The 20,243-nt window shown below is 45.0% G+C and overlaps 1 protein-coding gene across 2 annotated transcripts in view; it reads left to right on the forward strand.

Moving 5' to 3' along the window:
* The window catches only part of SMAP1 (small ArfGAP 1), a 1,000,428-nt gene that overhangs the window by 956,107 nt on the left and 24,078 nt on the right, over window positions 1-20,243 (forward strand). For both annotated transcript variants that reach the window (XM_086926470.1, XM_086926471.1), the window contains one exon: window positions 9,236-9,564. In XM_086926470.1, the coding sequence (XP_086782596.1) occupies window positions 9,236-9,564 (329 nt within the window). The remainder of the gene's footprint in view (window positions 1-9,235; window positions 9,565-20,243) is intronic.

Here is a 20,243-nt window from a genome sequence, read left to right on the forward strand (position 1 = left end):
TTGCCATAAAACATATTTAAAAATATGGACAGAATAGCCATTATTGGAGAGTTACACAAGGTTCACCACTTCTGTCAAGATATACTGGTCTTCTGATCGGGACTGCCTGAATAAAAAGAGGTAATCATAAGGCATTAAGGATGTTCAAAGCGGTTTGGTAGTCCCAAACCTTGTGAATCACAAAATCATAGGGTTTGCCACAGCAAAAGGACTTTTCACTTCTTACTATAGTCATAAAAGATATTTTGACTCACAACCACGAGGAAGCATGAGAGATGCATCCCATCTCAATTCCAACTTGCAGTGACATATATTAGTGATTTGCAACCGTTTTTGCTGTCTCAAACCATTAATCCCATACCAATACCCGAGTTCTGAAATGCAATGCAACAGCTTCTCCTTTGGGAATCAAGTCTGGCATCCTCAGGGAGCAGTCCTTGGTGCATTTGACCAATGTTTGCTTCCCCGAGGTCGTCCCTTATGGAAGACATTTATTTTTTAAAGCAGAGCCAGCCACTTTATCCGCTTCCATGCGTCGGACGGCCCCCAGCCGTACGACATCACGGTGGGCGTGTACATTGGACGGCCAGGAGCTGTCCGATCTGCGCATGCATCAAATTGGCCCGCACAGCGGTGGAATGTGCACCGCGGCTAAGGGGTTAAGGGAAATGGGCTGAATAAAAATAAAAAATCATTTCCTATTGAGAATTGCAAACATACGGAAGAACATCTGCATCCCCTCAAAAAGGCCACAATTCCTGTGTTCGTACCAATCCCAGGTGGTCACAAATAGCGACCTGACTAATATTAATTCGGTAGCCCTTTTTAGGTCTCAGCTAGACAGCGCTTGCGCTGTTTCGTAGAGGCTTACTGTATCTACTCTGTGGGTTTCAGCCAGCCCGTAGGCTTCCCATTTGCTGGCTCCATAGACGCTCTCTGATTCTTTCTCTCCATTTGTCCATGGCATGCATTTATCATGTCTCTCCCTCTGTTTACCCCTCCGCAAGAGCAGGGACTACGAACACCATCTACAGCTCCACTCCAATTCAAAACAATCTCCCTCACTCCAATTCAAAACAATCTCCCCCACTCTAATTCAGAACAATCTCCCTCACTCTAATTCAAAACAATCTCCCCCACTCCAATTCAAAACAATCTCCCCCACTCCAATTCAAAACAGTCTATCCCACTCCAATCCAAAACAGTCTTTACTGCTCCAATCCAAAACATTCTGCCCCACTCCAATCCACCCCACCTCACCCCAATCCACCCACTCATCCCAATTCACAACAACTCCAATCCACCTCACACAATCCAATCCACCTCACACAATCCAATCCACCTCACACAATCCAATCCACCTCACACCAATCCAATCCACCTCACACCAATCCAATCCACCTCACACCAATCCAATCCACCTCACACCAATCCAATCCACCTCACACCAATCCACCTAATTCCAACCCAATCCAATATACCCCACTCCAATCCAAAACAATCTGCCCCGCTCCAGTCCAAAACAGTCTGCCCCACTCCAGTCCAAAACAGTCTGCCCCACTCCAGTCCAAAACAGTCTGCCCCACTCCAGTCCAAAACAGTCTGCCCCGCTCCAGTCCAAAACAGTCTGCCCCGCTCCAGTCCAAAACAGTCTGCCCCGCTCCAGTCCAAAACAGTCTGCCCCGCTCCAGTCCAAAACAGTCTGCCCCGCTCCAGTCCAAAACAGTCTGCCCCGCTCCAGTCCAAAACAGTCTGCCCCACTCCAGTCCAAAACAGTCTGCCCCACTCCAGTCCAAAACAGTCTGCCCCACTCCAGTCCAAAACAGTCTGCCCCGCTCCAGTCAAAAACAGTCTGCACCACTCCAATCCAAAACAATTTGCCCTCACTCGAATTTGCCCACTGCAATCTAACTCACCCTGAAATCCGCCCCACTCCAATCTGATCCACTCAAATCCAAAACAATCTGCCCACTCAAATCCTAAACAATCTTCCCCACTCCAATCCAAAACAATCTGCCCCACTCCAATCCAGAGCAAACTGCCCCACTCCAATCCATTCCACTCCAATCTGCCCTACTCCAATCCGCCCCACTCCAATCCAAAACAATCTGCTCTAATACAAAACAATCTGCTCCACTCCAATCCAAAAAAACTCAAATCCACCTTACTCCAATCTGCCTCATTCCAACCTAGAACAATCTGCCTCACACCAATCCATCCCACTACAATCTACCCCACTCCAATCTAAAACAATCTGCCCCAATCAAAACAATGTGCCCCAATTCAACCCAAAACAATTTGCCCCATTCCACTCCGCCCCTCTCCAATCCACTCCACCTCACCCAAATCCACCTCACCCCAATCCACCCACTCATCCAAATTCACCTCACACCAATCCAATCATCCTCACACCAATCCAATCATCCTCACACTAATCCAATCATCCTCACACTAATCCTACCCATCGCACACCAATCAAGTCCACCTCACACCAATCCACCTCAATCCAGCCCAATCCAATATACCCCACTCCAATCCAAAACAATCTGCCCCCCTCCATTCCAAAACAATATGCCCCACCCCAATCCAAAACAGACTGCCCCACTCCAAAACATTTTGCCTGCTCAATCCAAAACAATCTCCCCCACTCCAATTCAAAACAATCTCCCCCACTCCAATTCAAAACAATCTCCCCCACTCCAATTCAAAACAATCTCCCCCACTCCAATTCAAAACAATCTCCCCCACTCCAATCCAAAACAGTCTATCCCACTCCAATCCAAAACAGTATTTACCGCTCCAATCCAAAACATTCTGCCCCACTCCGATCCACCCCACCTCACCCCAATCCACCAACTAATCCCAATTCACCCAACTCCAATCCACCTCACCCAACTCCAGTCCACCTCACACAATCCAATCCACCTCACGCCAATCCAATCCACCTCACACCAATCCAATCCACCTCACACCAATCCAATCCACCTCACACCAATCCAATCCACCTCACACCAATCCAGTCCATCTCACACCAATCCAGTCCATCTCACACCAATCCACCGAATTCCAACCCAATCCAATATACCCCACTCCAATCCAATCCAATCTGCCCCGCTCCAGGCCAAAACAGTCTGCCCGCTCCAGTCCAAAACAGTCTGCCCCGCTCATGTCAAAAACAGTCTGCACCACTCCAATCCAAAACAATTTGCCCTCACTTGAATTTGCCCTCTGCAATCCAACTCACCCTGCAATCCGCCCCACTCCAATCTGATCCACTCGAATCCAAAACAATCTGCCCATTCAAATCCTAAACAATCTTCCCCACTCCAATCCAAAACAATCTGCCCCACTCCAATCCATTCCACTCCAATCTGCCCTACTCCAATCCACCCCACTCCAATCCAAAACAATCTGCCCCACTCCAATCTATTCCACTCCAATCTGCCTTACTCCAATCCGCCCTACTCCAATCCAAAACAATCTGCTCAAATTCAAAACAATCTGCTCCACTCCAATTCAAAAAAACTCCAATCCACCTTACTCCAATCTGCCTCATTCCAACCCAGAACAATCTGCCTCACACCAATCCATCCCACTACAATCTACCCCACTCCAATCTAAAACAATCTGCCCCACTCAAAACAATGTGCCCCAATCCAATCCAAAACAATTTTCCCCATTCGACTCTGCCCTTCCCCAACCCACTCCACCTCAACCAAATCCACCTCACCCCACCCCAATCCACCCACTCATCCAAATTCACCTCACACCAGTCCAATCATCCTCACACCAATCCAATCATCCTCACACTAATTCTACCCACCGCACACCAATCCACCTCAATCCAGCCCAATCCAATATACCCCACTCCAATCCAAAACAACCTGCCCCCCTCCATTCCAAAACAATATGCCCCACCCCAATCCAAAACAGTCTGCCCCACTCCAATCCAAAACATTTTGCCTGCTCAATCCAAAACAATCCGCCCCAATCCAAAACAATCCGCCCCACTCTAATCCACCCCACTACAACTCAATCCACCTCACCCCAATCCACTCTACTCCAATCTGCCCCACTTCAATACAGCCATATCCAATCCGCCTTAATCAAATTAACCCAACTCTAATCCAGTTAACCACATCCCAGTCCACCACATCCCAGTCCAATCCACCCTGCTCCACTCGATCCAGTCCACCTCACTGCAATCCAAGTTAGTCATTCTCATGCTACTCAAGTCCACCCCACTCTAGTCCAACCCACTCTACCTCAATCCAGCTCACCACACCCCAGTTCATCCCTATCCACCCCACACCAACCCACTTCAATCCAATCCACCCCACCCAACTTAATCCAATCCACCCCACCCAACTACAATCCAGTCCACACCACTCTAATCCACTGCACCCCAAACCAGTCCACCCCACTCCAATTCAAGCCACTCCAATGCATCCCACCTTGTCCAGTTTAATAGACCCCACTCTGATTCACCCCACTCCAAACCACCCTACTCTAACTTTGCCCACCCCAATCCAGTCCTCACTCCAATCCATCCAAAAACCAATCTAATCCGCACCATTCCAATCCATCCCTTCCAGTTCACCCTCTCCAATCCACCCCACTGCACTCAATCCAACTCTCTACCCCAACCAAATCCACCCTAATTTACTCCAATCCACTCCACTACCTCAATCCCCTCCAACCCTCTCCAACCCACTCCATCCCACTCCACTCTATGCCACTCCACGCCACTCTGCGTCACTCCACTCTGCGCCACTCCACGCCACTCTGCGCCATTCAACTCAGTGCCACTCCACTCTGCACCACTCCATTCTACAACCCTGCACTCTAGGACACACTCTCCCACTGAAACTATGAACTCTACTCTCCTTTACTCAACTCTCCGGCGCTCTACTCCACTCTACTCGAACAAATCGAGCCTACAACAATCTATGTCCCCCCCCCCCCCCCCCCCCCCACACCACTAACTTGAAGTCATGCTGATCAGCAGCGACACTGGTGTACAATTTGGCAAAATAACATTGCCAAAAGCAATAGCTCTTGTATAGGCGCGACCTATTAGCACTGAGGCCACATTGCAAAAGGCTGGCATGTCACAAAAAGTCGATGCTCACTTTATACCAGCTATTTCTGACCTTCTTGTACGTACTTCCGGCTCTAAACCATGAAAACATGTTAATTACTCTGATGGGTTAACAAGTCGATCGTGAAAAAAAGATTTTCTTTATCCTAATGAAAATATCAACTGTATTGTTTACCGCTTTACTGGTTTTATATACGACTCCTTTGTCATGACCGAAGCAACGGTAGTAGTACTCCTGAAACTCAGGAAATCATTGTGTAACCATAGGACAGTATTTTTTTTTTTTTTTTTATTTAGAAGTTTTCTATAGCGCTAACAAGACCCGAAGGTAGCGGAGCGCTTTACAGTAGAGGGAATGAAAAAGTGACGCCTTCATTCCGAGGGTCCACTCCTCGTAGTTAGAAGTTAACATATTCTAACATTCGAAAATGACTCTGATCATAAAGGGTTGTGATGCCCACGAAGGCACCTGCTAACATTATTACTGGTTGCCGAGAAGGCCTTAAAACGAGCCGAGTCGTCTGTTCCCAGGAAGGTATTGGAAAAGTGCAAATGTGTGGCTAACATAAGGATAATCCGTGAAACCTACCAGAAGCCGACAGGCTACATTTTAGTCAATGACCACAAGGTAGGGGATATAGTTCAGTCACAAAAGCTGTCTATTTGCTGACAGCATTGTCTTGTGGTAGTGTAAGCTAGAAACGTCCCTGCCAACAGGGGCCAGACAACTACTAGATTTATTTGCTTTTCAGATTTTAAGTAAATTTCCTAAAACTTTAGCACTGTCCACGGAAGAGGGACGGGAGGAGGGAGCTTACAAGTATTTAGTAATGTTTAATGAGCGTATGGCAGCATTGCATTTCGGGGTATTGAGATTTTAAAAGTTTAAGGTCCCTGGGACATAGAAAGAATGCTGGAAAATTAGAAACCCATTTTTTTCCCATGGCTAGACAATGTCTCTAGTGACTATGACTATCTTCCCAAACTTCAGCTTTTTTCAGTCTCTACCTCTTATGTCCCCTAAACCTGATCGACAGAGGCTCTAAAATGAGCACTAACAATTCTCTCCCAATTACTATGTTCTTGCAGGATCCAAATCTCAACTGTGGCATTTCTAGAGGAGAGCTCGAGGAGACTTGAGATGTGGGGTACAGAGCATGTGAGAGTTATGAGATTTTAATAAAGTACGTTACAACAAAAGGGGGTTGCTGAACTGTTCCTAAAGAGAATTAAAGGAGATTAAACAGATTGGCTTGACCGGAGGTGTGTATGTTACACCGTTGGGCATCCATTTTGTTGGACGTGTTTGCCTCACACACCCCGAGGGATGTCATGCTTCATCATAGGTGTTGCTCCTCGTCGGGGAGGCGGTGCAATCCCCGACGGGCTCACCTCAGAGAGGGGCTCTTTGGCGGAGATCTTTTTGTCCAACAGCCTATTGGTGAAGTGCGGGTATGTGGGTCAGGGCAATCAGTATCCTGAAGAGAAGGAGTGATTTAAAATGTAGCAGGGGGTGCCGGGAAACCACTTTATTCTGGGGGTCCCCCTACTGCAGTTAAAAGGTGAAATTAGCTCGTTGGGTGACGGCAGATTAGGTAGCGTAACCCAAAACGAGACTAAAGTGAGGGTTGGTCAACATGTTTCTCGCATGGGAAGTTCCCGCGATTCGTCAGGACCTAGTGAAGGTGAAATTTTAAAAAAGAAGAATGAAAAGAAACCATGCTGGTGTCATGTGTCTCGTGTGGTTTACCTCAGGGGATAATCCTATGCCTAAAGGTCTTGGACTATAGGCCACCTGAGTAGTCGGCGGGTCGGTACAACAGGGTTTGCCTATAGTTCTGGCTCAAGTTACCCTTGTCCGTGCGGAGTCACCTACCCATCACCTATTCGAGCTCGGCGGTGATGGGTAGGTGACTCCGCACGGACACGGGTAACTTGAGCCAGAACTATAGGCAAACCCTGTTGTACCGACCCGCCGACTACTCAGGTGGCCAATAGTCCAAGACCTTTAGGCATAGGATTATCCCCTGAGGTAAACCACACGAGACACATGACACCAGCATGGTTTCTTTTAATTCTTCTTTTTAAAAATTTCACCTTCACTAGGTCCTGACGAATCGCAGGAACTTCCCATGCGAGAAACATGTTGACCAACCCTCACTTTAGTCTCGTTTTGGGTTACGCTACCTAATCTGCCGTCACCCAACGAGCTAATTTCACCTTTTAACTGCAGTAGGGGGACCCCCAGAATAAAGTGGTTTCCCGGCACCCCCTGCTACATTTTAAATCACTCCTTCTCTTCAGGATACTGATTGCCCTGACCCACATACCCGCACTTCACCAATAGGCTGTTGGACAAAAAGATCTCCGCCAAAGAGCCCCTCTCTGAGGTGAGCCCGTCGGGGATTGCACCGCCTCCCCGACGAGGAGCAACGCCTATGATGAAGCATGACATCCCTCGGGGTGTGTGAGGCAAACACGTCCAACAAAATGGATGCCCAACGGTGTAACATACACACCTCCGGTCAAGCCAATCTGTTTAATCTCCTTTAATTCTCTTTAGGAACAGTTCAGCAACCCCTTTTTGTTGTAACGTGTATTCTATACGGGCACACGCTGATACTGGACCTTCCACCCTTTCCCTGGGTGGTAATTGGTGCCCGTCTGATCTACTGATCTTCCTCCCTCCTTTTTGACGACAAATTTTAATAAAGTAGACATGTACGTTATCAATGTATTTAATTCCGATCATGGAAAAGTCTCTGAGGCAGCCAGTCAAGGAAGTTGATTATGTTACCAAGGGAGAGAGGGGGCTGATCTGCCCAAATATTGTTAAGGTTTATTTCCGTTTCGTGTATGAATGAACACACCATAAAAGTGCAAGACTAGGTGCTAACAGTTAATTTGTGTGTGTTGAACATTGTCAAAATTGAAAGGCCAAAGGGCCTATGCACCAGCCACTAACAACTGTAAAGTAAATCTGCGGAAATGTAGTAGCCGATGTCATTCGCCACCTTTTTCACGCCTATCCCCATGAATCATGACCTTTCTCATCCCTGATTGGGTAAGAGTACAGCAAAGGGAGAGTAGCAGGCTGTAGGATAGCAAAGGACTTACTGGGAAAGGAACAAATAGTCATATTTTTTTCTTTTAAAGAGCGCACTCCAGTATTTCTATGTCTGGCACTGAGTTCTGGGCCCCAAGATGAGGACAAGAGCAATCAGACCACTGATGGAATATGCTGCAGTTAGCACTAGGGTGAACATGCTTCATTTCCAAGAGACAAATAATCCTTCTGAGCCATAGGGAATTTAAAAAGAACACCGACTCACTTAATGGCTGGTTTGGAAAATGATATTCATGCAGAAACTTTGAGCAAAGTCTGTGGCAGCAATCTACCTCGGTATGCAGATATGTGTAGTGGGTTCTGGAGCGGTGCAAAAAGTCTGTAATCCGAATGTGGTAAAAATGGGCAATAATCGAAAATTGTTGGGGACGTGAAATGGTCACATATACTATAGGGTTTTTTTTATGAAAGATTAGAATTGTGGTGTGAAGGAGTGAATCTGTTCATTTTGAAGTCTTTTATGGGCTGTTAACTGCATCCAGGCTATCTCTTTGTATCATTTGGGGCACAGAAAAGAATCCACGGCTGATACTTGGGTACTAAAGGTTTGGTGATAGATTGATGTGAAGCAATTTAAATGCTCAGTCATTAATAAAGCAAATGCATTTAATTCAATCTCTCCCTGTTTCAACATGCTATAGGGAATGATGAACATGGGTTTTAATTGTTCCGCACAAGTTCTGATAGTAAGAGGAGTAAATCTATAAAACGTGTCGACCTTATGTTTGCCTCTTGATCATCATTGTGAATGTGCTGCGGAGAAAATAAATGTACTTCGATACCGTAATGCTGCGAATTACCGAATGCACTTCTGTTTATTGCTAGGGTTTAAGCACTATATGGTCTCAACTCCCAGAGAGTCAGACATATAAAAATATTCTATGGTTGCTGAGTGTTTTGAGAAGTGTGGTGTACTAGGTACTTGGTTATAGGGTTCTTGATTTAACTGTTTTTTTTTAAGTCTTCACATATCTTACAAAAGTAAATTTTCCCTTTGTTCAATGCAGGGATGTTTATGGGACCTAGCACAATGCAATATCCTTCACAGCCAACAACCAGTTTTCAGGCCTTCCCACCTATTGGAGTGCCTCTTCCTACAGCGCCTGGAATCATGGGAAATATGATGGGACAGTCAATGCCTGGAATGGGACAGAGTGCTGGCATGATGGTGGGCATGGGAGTTCCTAATGGGTTTGTGGGCAGTGCTCAAACCGGAGCTATGGGTCTTCCTCCTACCATGATTGGACCTCAAGCAGGAATGGTAGGAAGTTTAATCGCACCTCAAAATAAATACGGCATGCAGCAAAATCAACAAGCTTCTTGGAACGTTCCTCAGGTAATCCTTTAACTTTTAATATTTGAAAATATAACCTGAACGATTACTGCAGTGTACTGCTCGCTGAAATACAAGTTGTGGATCGAAGAATACTTTTAGTAATTTAGTGTTTTGTTTTGCCGCTTAAGTACTTTGACAAAGCACACAGTGCGACCAGATGTATTTTTTAAATTTTTGTCCTCATGTCACGTCGGATAAGCACCCTCTTGAACTCATTTACCGCTCAGTGGCGACCACCACAAAACACCAGTAAGGGTGAGGGGGGTAGTAAAAGAGATATCATTTTTTAAAAATCAACTGTCCTTCCGCCGACTCATCGGTGCTCCTCTTCACTCTTGATAGTGTCCCAGGAGTGCCTGGAACACCAGCACAATCTCCCGACCTATCCAGATGCTGCTCTCATAGCATGAGAGCAGTGCCAGGATTGGTATGAGCAGCCTCGTTTGCTGCTCAGACAGTGCCTTATAGTGCCTGTAGCATTTCTCCAAACAGACTGTTCAACACAGCTGGGTTGGAGAAACCTAAGTGCGCATGAGTGTTAGGCCGGCCTAAGACAGCTGGCTTAACCAACATAGCAACATGTGCACTTTACGTGCACACTGCCCCCTCCTCCCTGCCATGCCCAGCCTGCCCAAGATTCTCTGGATCAGTCAGCAATTTTTTTTTATACTATTGTTATATTATCATTTCATTTTCCGCTGACTGACTCAGTGGGGCGAAGCTTCTCCGCCATTGCGGAGGAGCCACCCCACTTACCCCTTGGGCTTATGTTGGGGTCGATTTTCCGTCAAATTCATGACCCCAGGAACCAAACCGGCAGCATATATCCAAAACTGATCAGGAGGTGTAATCATTGGACATAATGGTCTTCAGTCAATTGACCAGATGTCTTATATGTATTACAAAAAGTGTGAAGAAAAGGGTTTTGCAAGCCCTTTGCTAAAGAGACAGGTTAAGGCACGGGCAAAGTGGGCAATTTTCCTGTGTCCCTACTTAACAGTGGGGCCCCTGAGAACATGAAGTTTCTCTCTATTTAACTATCTGTGTATTCTATGTCCTTTCTAGACCTCTCTGCCTATCTCTACCTCTGACTGTCTGTTCAGTTCTTGCCATCTTTAGGTTTATTTGTGTCCCAAGCAAGACATAGTTCAAGTGTTTTATATGAAATATTTTGTCCGACCCTGTTAAAAGTTTAACACATAATTTCGTATTGTTTGGCATCATGGGGGTCTGAGTAAACAAGAAATGGGAAATAAAATGTTTCCTGTACAGGTGCCCTCAAAATCTGAATTACCCAGGGCCCCCCAAATCCTTTAAGATGACACTGCTAGCATAAAATCTTCATGTATTTAATTGTGTTAAGTTGTATGTTTCCATGTGCTAGGCTCTGTCAGTGAAATACTTTGAAGCGGACACTAGACCTTTTATAAAGCGTGTATACATGGTATTTTAGGTGCGTATCAACTAAAACGAATGCACACCCCTCACTATGGTCTTTCGGTTTACACAGGAAGTAACTCCTCACATCATCACCCGGTTAAACGTTATAGTATTCTTTCATTGCAGTTGTGTTCTTGTTTTCTTTTCGTATATTTTATTTTTAAAAGGTAGCATCATTTTTCAACACTGTAATATGTATGCGTTACTCACCATATCGTTCGAGTACTGAGGAAAGGATGGGTGGGAATTTGTGGAATAGTGTTTATCTTTGGATGGGGCTTAAAAAAGGATAAGGATTCAGACTTTTAATCTCAGTTCGGTTTCAGAATTTTAATTTTCACCTAAACTTCAGATTCAGCTCCTATTTAATGAAGACTGCATTTTTTAACCGTTGTGCAAGTGCATGGCTGATCTTGTTTAATTGCAAATACCTTTTATGTCACAAATGTTCTCTCTGAATACTGATGTGGAGGTTAAAGATCCCCAGTAATGTATTGCTGAACAAGGAGCCTCAGAGGAAATCAGAAGTAGTTTACAGCCCTTCTTTGTTATTTTTACAATGCAGTTACTGACAAACGCAATTTGATTTCAGGAGGTCTTAACTCAGCCAGTAGTTACTCTCAGAGAGCAGGAAGTTAACGGTTACAATCTTAGAGAGGTGTCCTTAATCTGAGTGAGTGGCTGGAGCTGTTGAGACCTATGGGAGAAGAATAATTTCTCTCTGTAACATAAGACTGGAGGAACAGCAGGACCCAGTGAGTCTGCTATTGTATATGGAACTGGAATCCCTGAACACCCGTTTTCCAGGGCCTGGAACCTGACAAGCTCAGACGTATGCACATCAGTGGCGGCTCCTCCACAATGGTGGAGGAGCGTCGCCCCACTGCCTGGCTCTGAGCCAACTTCTGCATGGAGGGGGCATGGGAGGGGGGAGGAGGAGTGCTTGTGCTTTGGCAGGCTGTCTCAGGCCGACCAAAACCCACATTCCTACTTAGGTTTCTCCAGCCTGGCTGGAGAAACTCCACAGACTCCTGACCTCAGGGGAGCATCATTCCTGCCCACTCAGGCCAATCCTTGTGTTGCTCTGCAGCATGGGGTTTAGTTGGGAGTCTGTCCCAGGGGCTGCTGGGACCCAGAACAGGCCAACAGGACCAACGGGAGGCGGCTGGCGGCGTCAGGTAAGTTTTTACAATTATTAGCAACCCATCATCCCTCCCCAAACCCCTATGCTTGCTCTCCCTCAGCCCTGCTATCCCCCACCCACCCCATGACCCTTTGTTAGTGGCGGCCGCCACTGATGCAACTCTTACAGATGCCTGCAGGTAAGCAGGAATTTAAGGTTCTCAATATGTTCGCAATAGCCTGAGATGCAGTAGCGTAGCTAGGCCTTGGACCGCCTGTGGTAGGCCGTGTGTTTGCCACCCGCGGTGGCCTGATTGAAGGCGATTCATAAGGCCGCAGGTAAGACCCGGGCTGGCAATTCATGCGGCCGCGGGCAAGATCTGAAGGGGGGTGGGGGGCATTGCTGGCGATTCTTGCGGCTGCGACAGCTACATGTAGGAGCGGAGGGTGGGGGCGCACCCAAAACTAGTGCTGCCTGGGGTGGTCCGCCCCTCTTAGTTATGCCGCTGCTGAGATGAAAGCATCATGCAATGATTCAAGTGTGTTTGTCCATTTAGAACCTCATATCTAGCTGTTAGTGTCAACCGCATTGGTTTGGCTGACATTTCAAAGTGGAAGGATTCCAGGAAATATTACTATACAAAAAGGTATAGATCTGGCAATGTCTTGTGGTGACTGAGGATGCTTTGTAGATCCTCAGACAACACTTCTCATCCCATTATTATAATCTGTTTTATGAATAATAACCTTAATGTGATATGTACTGCCGAATTTTGCATTCAGAAGGGCTATATATTGTTTCTTTTAAATGCCATTCCTCCACGTTTTGCTAAACAATGAGAAGATCAACCCAATGGAGTGAGTGCTATAGTTATTAGTTCATAAGTGACAACTACAAATTACTGGGCTGTCACTTTCTGGTGGAGGGGATGTAATGTCTAACCTTTATGTTGACTATCTCATAGACCAAAGCTTTATAATAAAACTCCACTACAGACCACCGTATGCTACCCCCTCGGTCATGGATCACATTTTCCTACGGTATTCCATTCCCAAAATGGAAAAAACTGCCAGGAAAAGATCATGCTGACAAAATTGTAAAATGAGGAATACTCATTGTCAAGAAAGTCACAAGACTTCGATGGGAAAAGATATATATTGGACTTCGGTTTGGATGCTAAGTCCCATAGATGTAAAAACTAGAAAACCAATTGCAATTGAAAAAAAAAATAATTGTAAAAAGTGGGAGTTGGGGGAACAAGGAAGTGGCTTCCTTTTTCGGTCATACTGCAATACAGGTTAAACAAAGACTTGAAAAGAAGATGCAAGAAGTAATCTGAGAGATCTAAGGAGACTGGGTAAGTAAACAAATAAAAAAAGACGATAGAGGGATGATGTGGAAGGGCTTCTCAAGGGTAATAAAAAAGGAGGAGAGGAGGGATAAGGGCCTTACTGGCTTCACAGGAAGGGGGAGTTAACGGAGGAAATGAGAAAAAATGAGTAAAGGTGGAATGATTAAGGTAGGTACAAGGATCCCCTTTTAAAAGGGGGGCGGCGGTTGAAAGTGAAAAAAAAACATTGGCATAGCCAATCGGTTTCGCCTTTAGGACCTTATAAGTATTTACTTATCCAGCACAATATCCTTGGTGCAACAACATCAAGTGTTGCATGGCTAAACACTTATAAGGTCCTTAAGGAGAGACCTATTGGCTATGCCAATGCTTGTTGGTTCTCAAGATCTGGTCACCCTACATATATTCCAATATAGTAATGATACGCCTCGCAGTAATCTCAAAAGGAAAGATAAATTGGATATACAAAATATATACGATAAACAGAAAACTTGTAATGCCATTCAGCCGGAAAAAGACGTTTTCTGTCGGAATGGAATTATGGGCCACAGACTAGTTAGTTATCAGTTCCTCACTTGTTTCCGAGCGTCGCCAAAGAACTGCAGAGAAGCAATGCAACAGTGATCACATGCTGTTTTCACTGTTGTGACGGGATGCTTGCTGAAAAAAAAGGACTGACCACCCCCTCCTTCTGTCAGCCAGTAGGTCGACAGTCTGTCATCGAATGCTCTGAGGGGAGCAGTTGGTGGCCTTCGGAACGTCACCAAAAGAAACTCGCCGTGAGCACGTAATACTGCTGATTGGTTTTAAGAAGCCATTGTTTTATGAAGTAGAACAATTAAACAACAGGGGGTGGTGATGGACAGAGTTTCTGAATTAGGCAGAATACTCTCACCCAGTCAAGAGATCAGGGCTTAATCCAACACCGTTTTTTAGCTCACTGCACCATCCCAGCTCAGAACCTGGCTATATGCAAATTAGTCTGTCCCTGGCCCAGTGTATCATGGGAACAGGGCAAACCAAACTACCAAGCCAATTCTTTCACTGGGAAGGAAACAAGCTACCGGGGACCGGTTTCTGGCATTTCAGCCGTCTTCGGCCCGGCTTGCTTGAATCCTGATGGTGCAATGAGCTAGGGACTCACGTCTGAGTATACCCTTCCACGCTTATGGTGGACAAAATAATTAAACAACAGGGGGTGGTGATGGACAGAGTTTCTGAATTAAGCAGAATACTCTCACCCAGTCAAGAGATCAGGGCTTAATCCAACACCGTTGTTTAGCTCACTGCACCATCCCAGCTCAGAACCTGGCTATATGCAAATTAGTCTGTCCCTGGCCCAGTGTATCATGGGAACAGGGCAAACCAAACTACCAAGACAATTCTTTCACTGGGAAGGAAACAAGCTACCGGGGACCGGTTTCTGGCATTTCAGCCGTCTTCGGCCCGGCTTGCTTGAATCCTGATGGTGCAATGAGCTAGGGACTCACGTCTGAGTATACCCTTCCACGCTTATGGTGGACAAAATAATTAAACAACAGGGGGTGGTGATGGACAGAGTTTCTGAATTAAGCAGAATACTCTCACCCAGTCAAGAGATCAGGGCTTAATCCAACACCGTTTTTTAGCTCACTGCACCATCCCAGCTCAGAACCTGGCTATATGCAAATTAGTCTGTCCCTGGCCCAGTGTATCATGGGAACAGGGCAAACCAAACTACCAAGCCAATTCTTTCACTGGGAAGGAAACAAGCTACCGGGGACCGGTTTCCGGCATTTCAGCCGTCTTCGGCCCGGCTTGCTTGAATCCTGATGGTGCAATGAGCTAGGGACTCACGTCTGAGTATACCCTTCCACGCTTATGGTGGACAAAATAATTAAACAACAGGGGGTGGTGATGGACAGAGTTTCTGAATTAAGCAGAATACTCTCACCCAGTCAAGAGATCAGGGCTTAATCCAATACCGTTGTTTAGCTCACTGCACCATCCCAGCTCAGAACCTGGCTATATGCAAATTAGTCTGTCCCTGGCCCAGTGTATCATGGGAACAGGGCAAACCAAACTACCAAGACAATTCTTTCACTGGGAAGGAAACAAGCTACCGGGGACCGGTTTCTGGCATTTCAGCCGTCTTCGGCCCGGCTTGCTTGAATCCTGATGGTGCAATGAGCTAGGGACTCACGTCTGAGTATACCCTTCCACGCTTATGGTGGACAAAATAATTAAACAACAGGGGGTGGTGATGGACAGAGTTTCTGAATTAAGCAGAATACTCTCACCCAGTCAAGAGATCAGGGCTTAATCCAACACCGTTTTTTAGCTCACTGCACCATCCCAGCTCAGAACCTGGCTATATGCAAATTAGTCTGTCCCTGGCCCAGTGTATCATGGGAACAGGGCAAACCAAACTACCAAGCCAGTTCTTTCACTGGGAAGGAAACAAGCTACCGGGGACCGGTTTCTGGCATTTCAGCCGTCTTCGGCCCGGCTTGCTTGAATCCTGATGGTGCAATGAGCTAGGGACTCACGTCTGAGTATACCCTTCCACGCTTATGGTGGACAAAATAAAAAATATTTTGTCCACCATAAGCGTGGAAGGGTATACTCAGACGTGAGTCCCTAGCTCATTGCACCATCAGGATTCAAGCAAGCCGGGCCGAAGACGGCTGAAATGCCAGAAACCGGTCCCCGGTAGCTTGTTTCCTTCCCAGTGAAAGAATTGGTTTGGTAGTTTGGTTTGCCCTGTTCCCATGATACACTGGGCCAGGGACAGACTAATTTGCATATAGCCAGGTTCTGAGCTGGGATGGTGCAGTGAGCTAAAAAACGGTGTTGGATTAAGCCCTGATCTCTTGACTGGGTGAGAGTATTCTGCTTAATTCAGAAACTCTGTCCATCACCACCCCCTGTTGTTTAATTATGAAGTAGAACAGCAAGCATGAAAGAAACTAGATAAATTAGCATATGGGATTACTTGGCGGGATTTACAAGGCACACCGGACTGCCCACAACAAATGCAGCCTATGAGCCTTTGTGCTGCCGACCAGTGCTGTCTGCATCAGCTCATCTCCCTTTTGTTTTCTGAAGGCCATTGCCTAATCAAATGCTAATGTTCCCCCTTTTTTTTTGTTCCAAGCCAGATTTGCTCCAGGTAGGAGGTAATTGATGTCTGCTAAAGCCGTGTGAGCTCTTCAGAAAGACAGAAGTAGTGTGTTGTTGAATGAGCTTAACTCGGAGCAGAAGAGGAGTTGGTAAAAGAAATCTGTTCCGTCTTTGAATTTTAGAGGGTGAGACAGAGGAAAGCGACCAAATCCAATTTCAAACCGGCATTTGGTGTCCCGGGGACGGACCCTTGCATTGAAAACACTTTCACTATTGCTCGATGGCGCCTTGCAAACCCTTTCCTAAATGTTAATACCAACAGGACGAACTGCCCAAATCAGACAAAATAACACTGTGTTAACAAGTGGACGGGGTGGGAGGGAGTGCTGGCGAGAGCACACACGGTGTTTCCCTTGTGGGAGCGAGCAAGGGCACCTTCTGTTTGCGAGTTAATTACAAACAGATGTCGCCAAAGCTCGCTCCCGTAAGGGAATCGCCAAATGTGAACGCGTTGCCATTGAAAGCAATGCAATGCATGCACCTTTTTGGCCTAAAATGCGAATTGATTCCAAGATGTCTCCTCCTATGCAGCGCATGCGCGCTGCGTAGGGGAGACCTAAAAACAGAAAGAGTAGTGATGGGGAGTGAAGTATAGGCAGAGACAACAATGGGGAGAAACAGGAGGAGGGGAACGAAGAGTATGATGGGGCATTGGGGATTGTGCCACTGGGTAAAAAAGGATACGAATTTTGAAAATGTGGAAGAAATTACCAGGGGATCTGAAGAAAAATGAAAAGGATGCAACATGTCCGGAGGGAGGTAGAGGTGCACTGAAAGAGCACGTTTAAAGAGAAGGTAAATTAATTATCCCTAAAAAAAAAAAGTGAAATAGAAAAAATGGGGCTAAACGGCAAGGCTAAAGGGGAGTGGGTGACAAATGTTTAAAACATTTTTTTTTAATTAAATCAACCTGTAAGCAAAGATTTTCACCAAGAAGGGCTTTCACCAAGTTGATTTAGTCAGCTTAGCGTTAGCCATTCTCGGTGGACAATTAATAAGAGGTTTGATGAAAAACATTTGTCAGTAACGAAGACTTCCGGTTGTTTTGGCAATAGAAACACAAAACATTCCTCACATCTTACCGCGTGGTCATTGGAACAGAAGATCTACATTTGTGGATATTTCAAATCAATCATGGGCAAACCTTATTGACACCGAGAATGGTTCAGTGGCCCGTGAATACGTAGGTTTGTTATAATTCCATCCCTAAAATTAATTTCTGTCTCCTGAATAGGGCCACACTTTGGGTTAATGTTCATTAGAGAATATTCATGAACTCTGAACATCTACAAATCTGGGCGTAAGATCAAAAACGTACTTAAAAAAAGAAACCTCTTTCTGTGTAAATAATCTGCATTGCATATTGAAGACACTATTTCTTGCTTTCTTATCTAGCTAAATAACAATTAGAGATAAAAAAGAGTGGTAATCCATTAACTAAAATAAAATAAGACATATAATTGTTCCCTTCCTAAAGGGTGAATGAAGGAATACTTGGAGGCTTGGATGGGCAGAAGCCTCTTTAATAAGGAGTTAGCATTGTCACTTTAAGGTGCAGGCTTCTGCAGCATCCCAGAATACAGTATAATTGTGATTGGAGGCTATTTATTTTTCCTTCTGTGAAACAGGGATCTCTAACGATGAGCCAGTAGCACTTGGTAGTTTTAGTCTTTAGAAATATTTTTAAAGCTTTTTTGCTTTGCTATATGGATAACTTTATTTTATAGCTTTATTCAACAGGTAAGGTATAGATCAGGTCTGTTTTCTACTCCATTCCTTTCTGATATCCACTAGAGTATCTTTCTGACGTGAATGAGTCTGCTGTCATGTGAAGATCTGTCCTCAGTATGTTTATTTTACTAGCATATTCTACTGTGAATGGGCATTTAGTTTAAAAACAAAATCTTTTTATTGCTTATCTGTGAGGGTAAGAAAGAACATCATTGCTGGGCTTTTCTAGGTTCCCATCCTTCTCAGTTGGGTTACCCTGTCATTCACATTTACCTGTGCCCCTCAAAACTGAAACAGAACCAGCACCACAAAGGTATGATAAAGGGATGTGCTCTGATCAGCACCTCTTCGAATAGTCATACGTGGTCCCTCAAGTATTTTTCCCTTTCCTCATTGCTTACACTTGTTAATTTAGCGATGGTATTGATATCTAGGATATCATAATGTCAAGACCTCCCCACATTGGTAAGAGATGTTAATCTTGTTGAGACTTCTCGCAGCATATTCCTATCCATAAAATTATACCCAGGCTTGAGAATGCATCTGGAAATTTTTGGACAGTACCCTTGAGTGTTGGTCGGTGGTGTCTTTTGGCTCCACCGCGGCAGCGTCCACACCAGAAGTGAACTGCGTAGTGCCTATATAGGCGCCACCCCATCACGCTGATATTAGTTCTTTTATTACCACACCAGTTGGCGCATTTTCAAACACTTCACCATGCCGGTCCAAGTCCTTAGACGAGTCGCTGGAATGACAACACAATTCGAGGCCTCGCTTCCTCTGTGTGTCAAATGCCTGGGTCTGCTCTGTGCCTCCCAGATTTTCCAGAATCTGGAGTGACACACGTCCATCTCAAAGAGTTTTATGAGACTATGCACCATATATTTGGGTGGCCCGACCCCTCTGCCTTCAAGCCCAGTGTGTTTGGTAGGGGCCCCTTCTGGATTACTACAGGCGGGTTCGCCCTCAGCGGCTGTTGGGCCCCATGGATCTGGTAATGGATCCAGAGCAACTCTTCCCACTAGGCTGCAACTTTCTGCAGAGCCCTCTCCAGAGCCATCTTTCCCAGCACCGCCAATGCCCCACGGTGGTGCCGACTATATCATGTAATTGAACAGGGACCCCCCTGAATAGAATAAATTTCCTGGGTCAGGGCAAAGCAGTTTATGGCAAAGGTAAATACCCCGGCAAAAACAACATAAATATCTGGCAAAAATTATAGTGTGATATAATAAAACATACACAAGAAAAAAGTAATAAGAGTAACCACATATTATGATAGCATAGAAAATTTAATTAATTATAATGATAAAAGTTGATGTGGACATGTATATCATACAGAAATTGTATTATAAAATAAGTTAAAAAATGAAACAATTATTTCATCATGACAATATATAATGTTCGGGGAGAGAGAAAAAAGATTTTTTCAAAGCATTGATGATTCCCAGAACTTATTAAAAGTGCTGTTGACTGTTGACGCGTTTCGACACATAAAATGTGTCTTCATCAGGACAATTTCATCATGATTCTAAAAATTAAGAGTATATTATATTAGGTTACTTAATCTTGTGTATTAATGATAAACATTTACAGTAGATTGAGATCATTCTACATAGCTTTTTGCCAGATAACTGATACAACACTCTGATATACCGCTAGATTAGGACAAATAACACAAATTCTTTTTACCAAGAAAGAAAAAAATATATATTGACAATCATTACTCAAAAGAAAGCATATTATGTACAATAAAACAATATATACAACACAGTGCAAGGGAATTATAAAATGTTAGATGGATAAGTTTTTTTTATACATAGCGAAAAGTATTTAATCACGGATGAAGGAAAAGAAAAAGATGAAAGAGAT

The sequence above is a fragment of the Lissotriton vulgaris genome, chromosome 6, assembly GCF_964263255.1.
Source record: "Lissotriton vulgaris chromosome 6, aLisVul1.2, whole genome shotgun sequence".
Lineage (NCBI taxonomy): Eukaryota > Metazoa > Chordata > Amphibia > Caudata > Salamandridae > Lissotriton > Lissotriton vulgaris.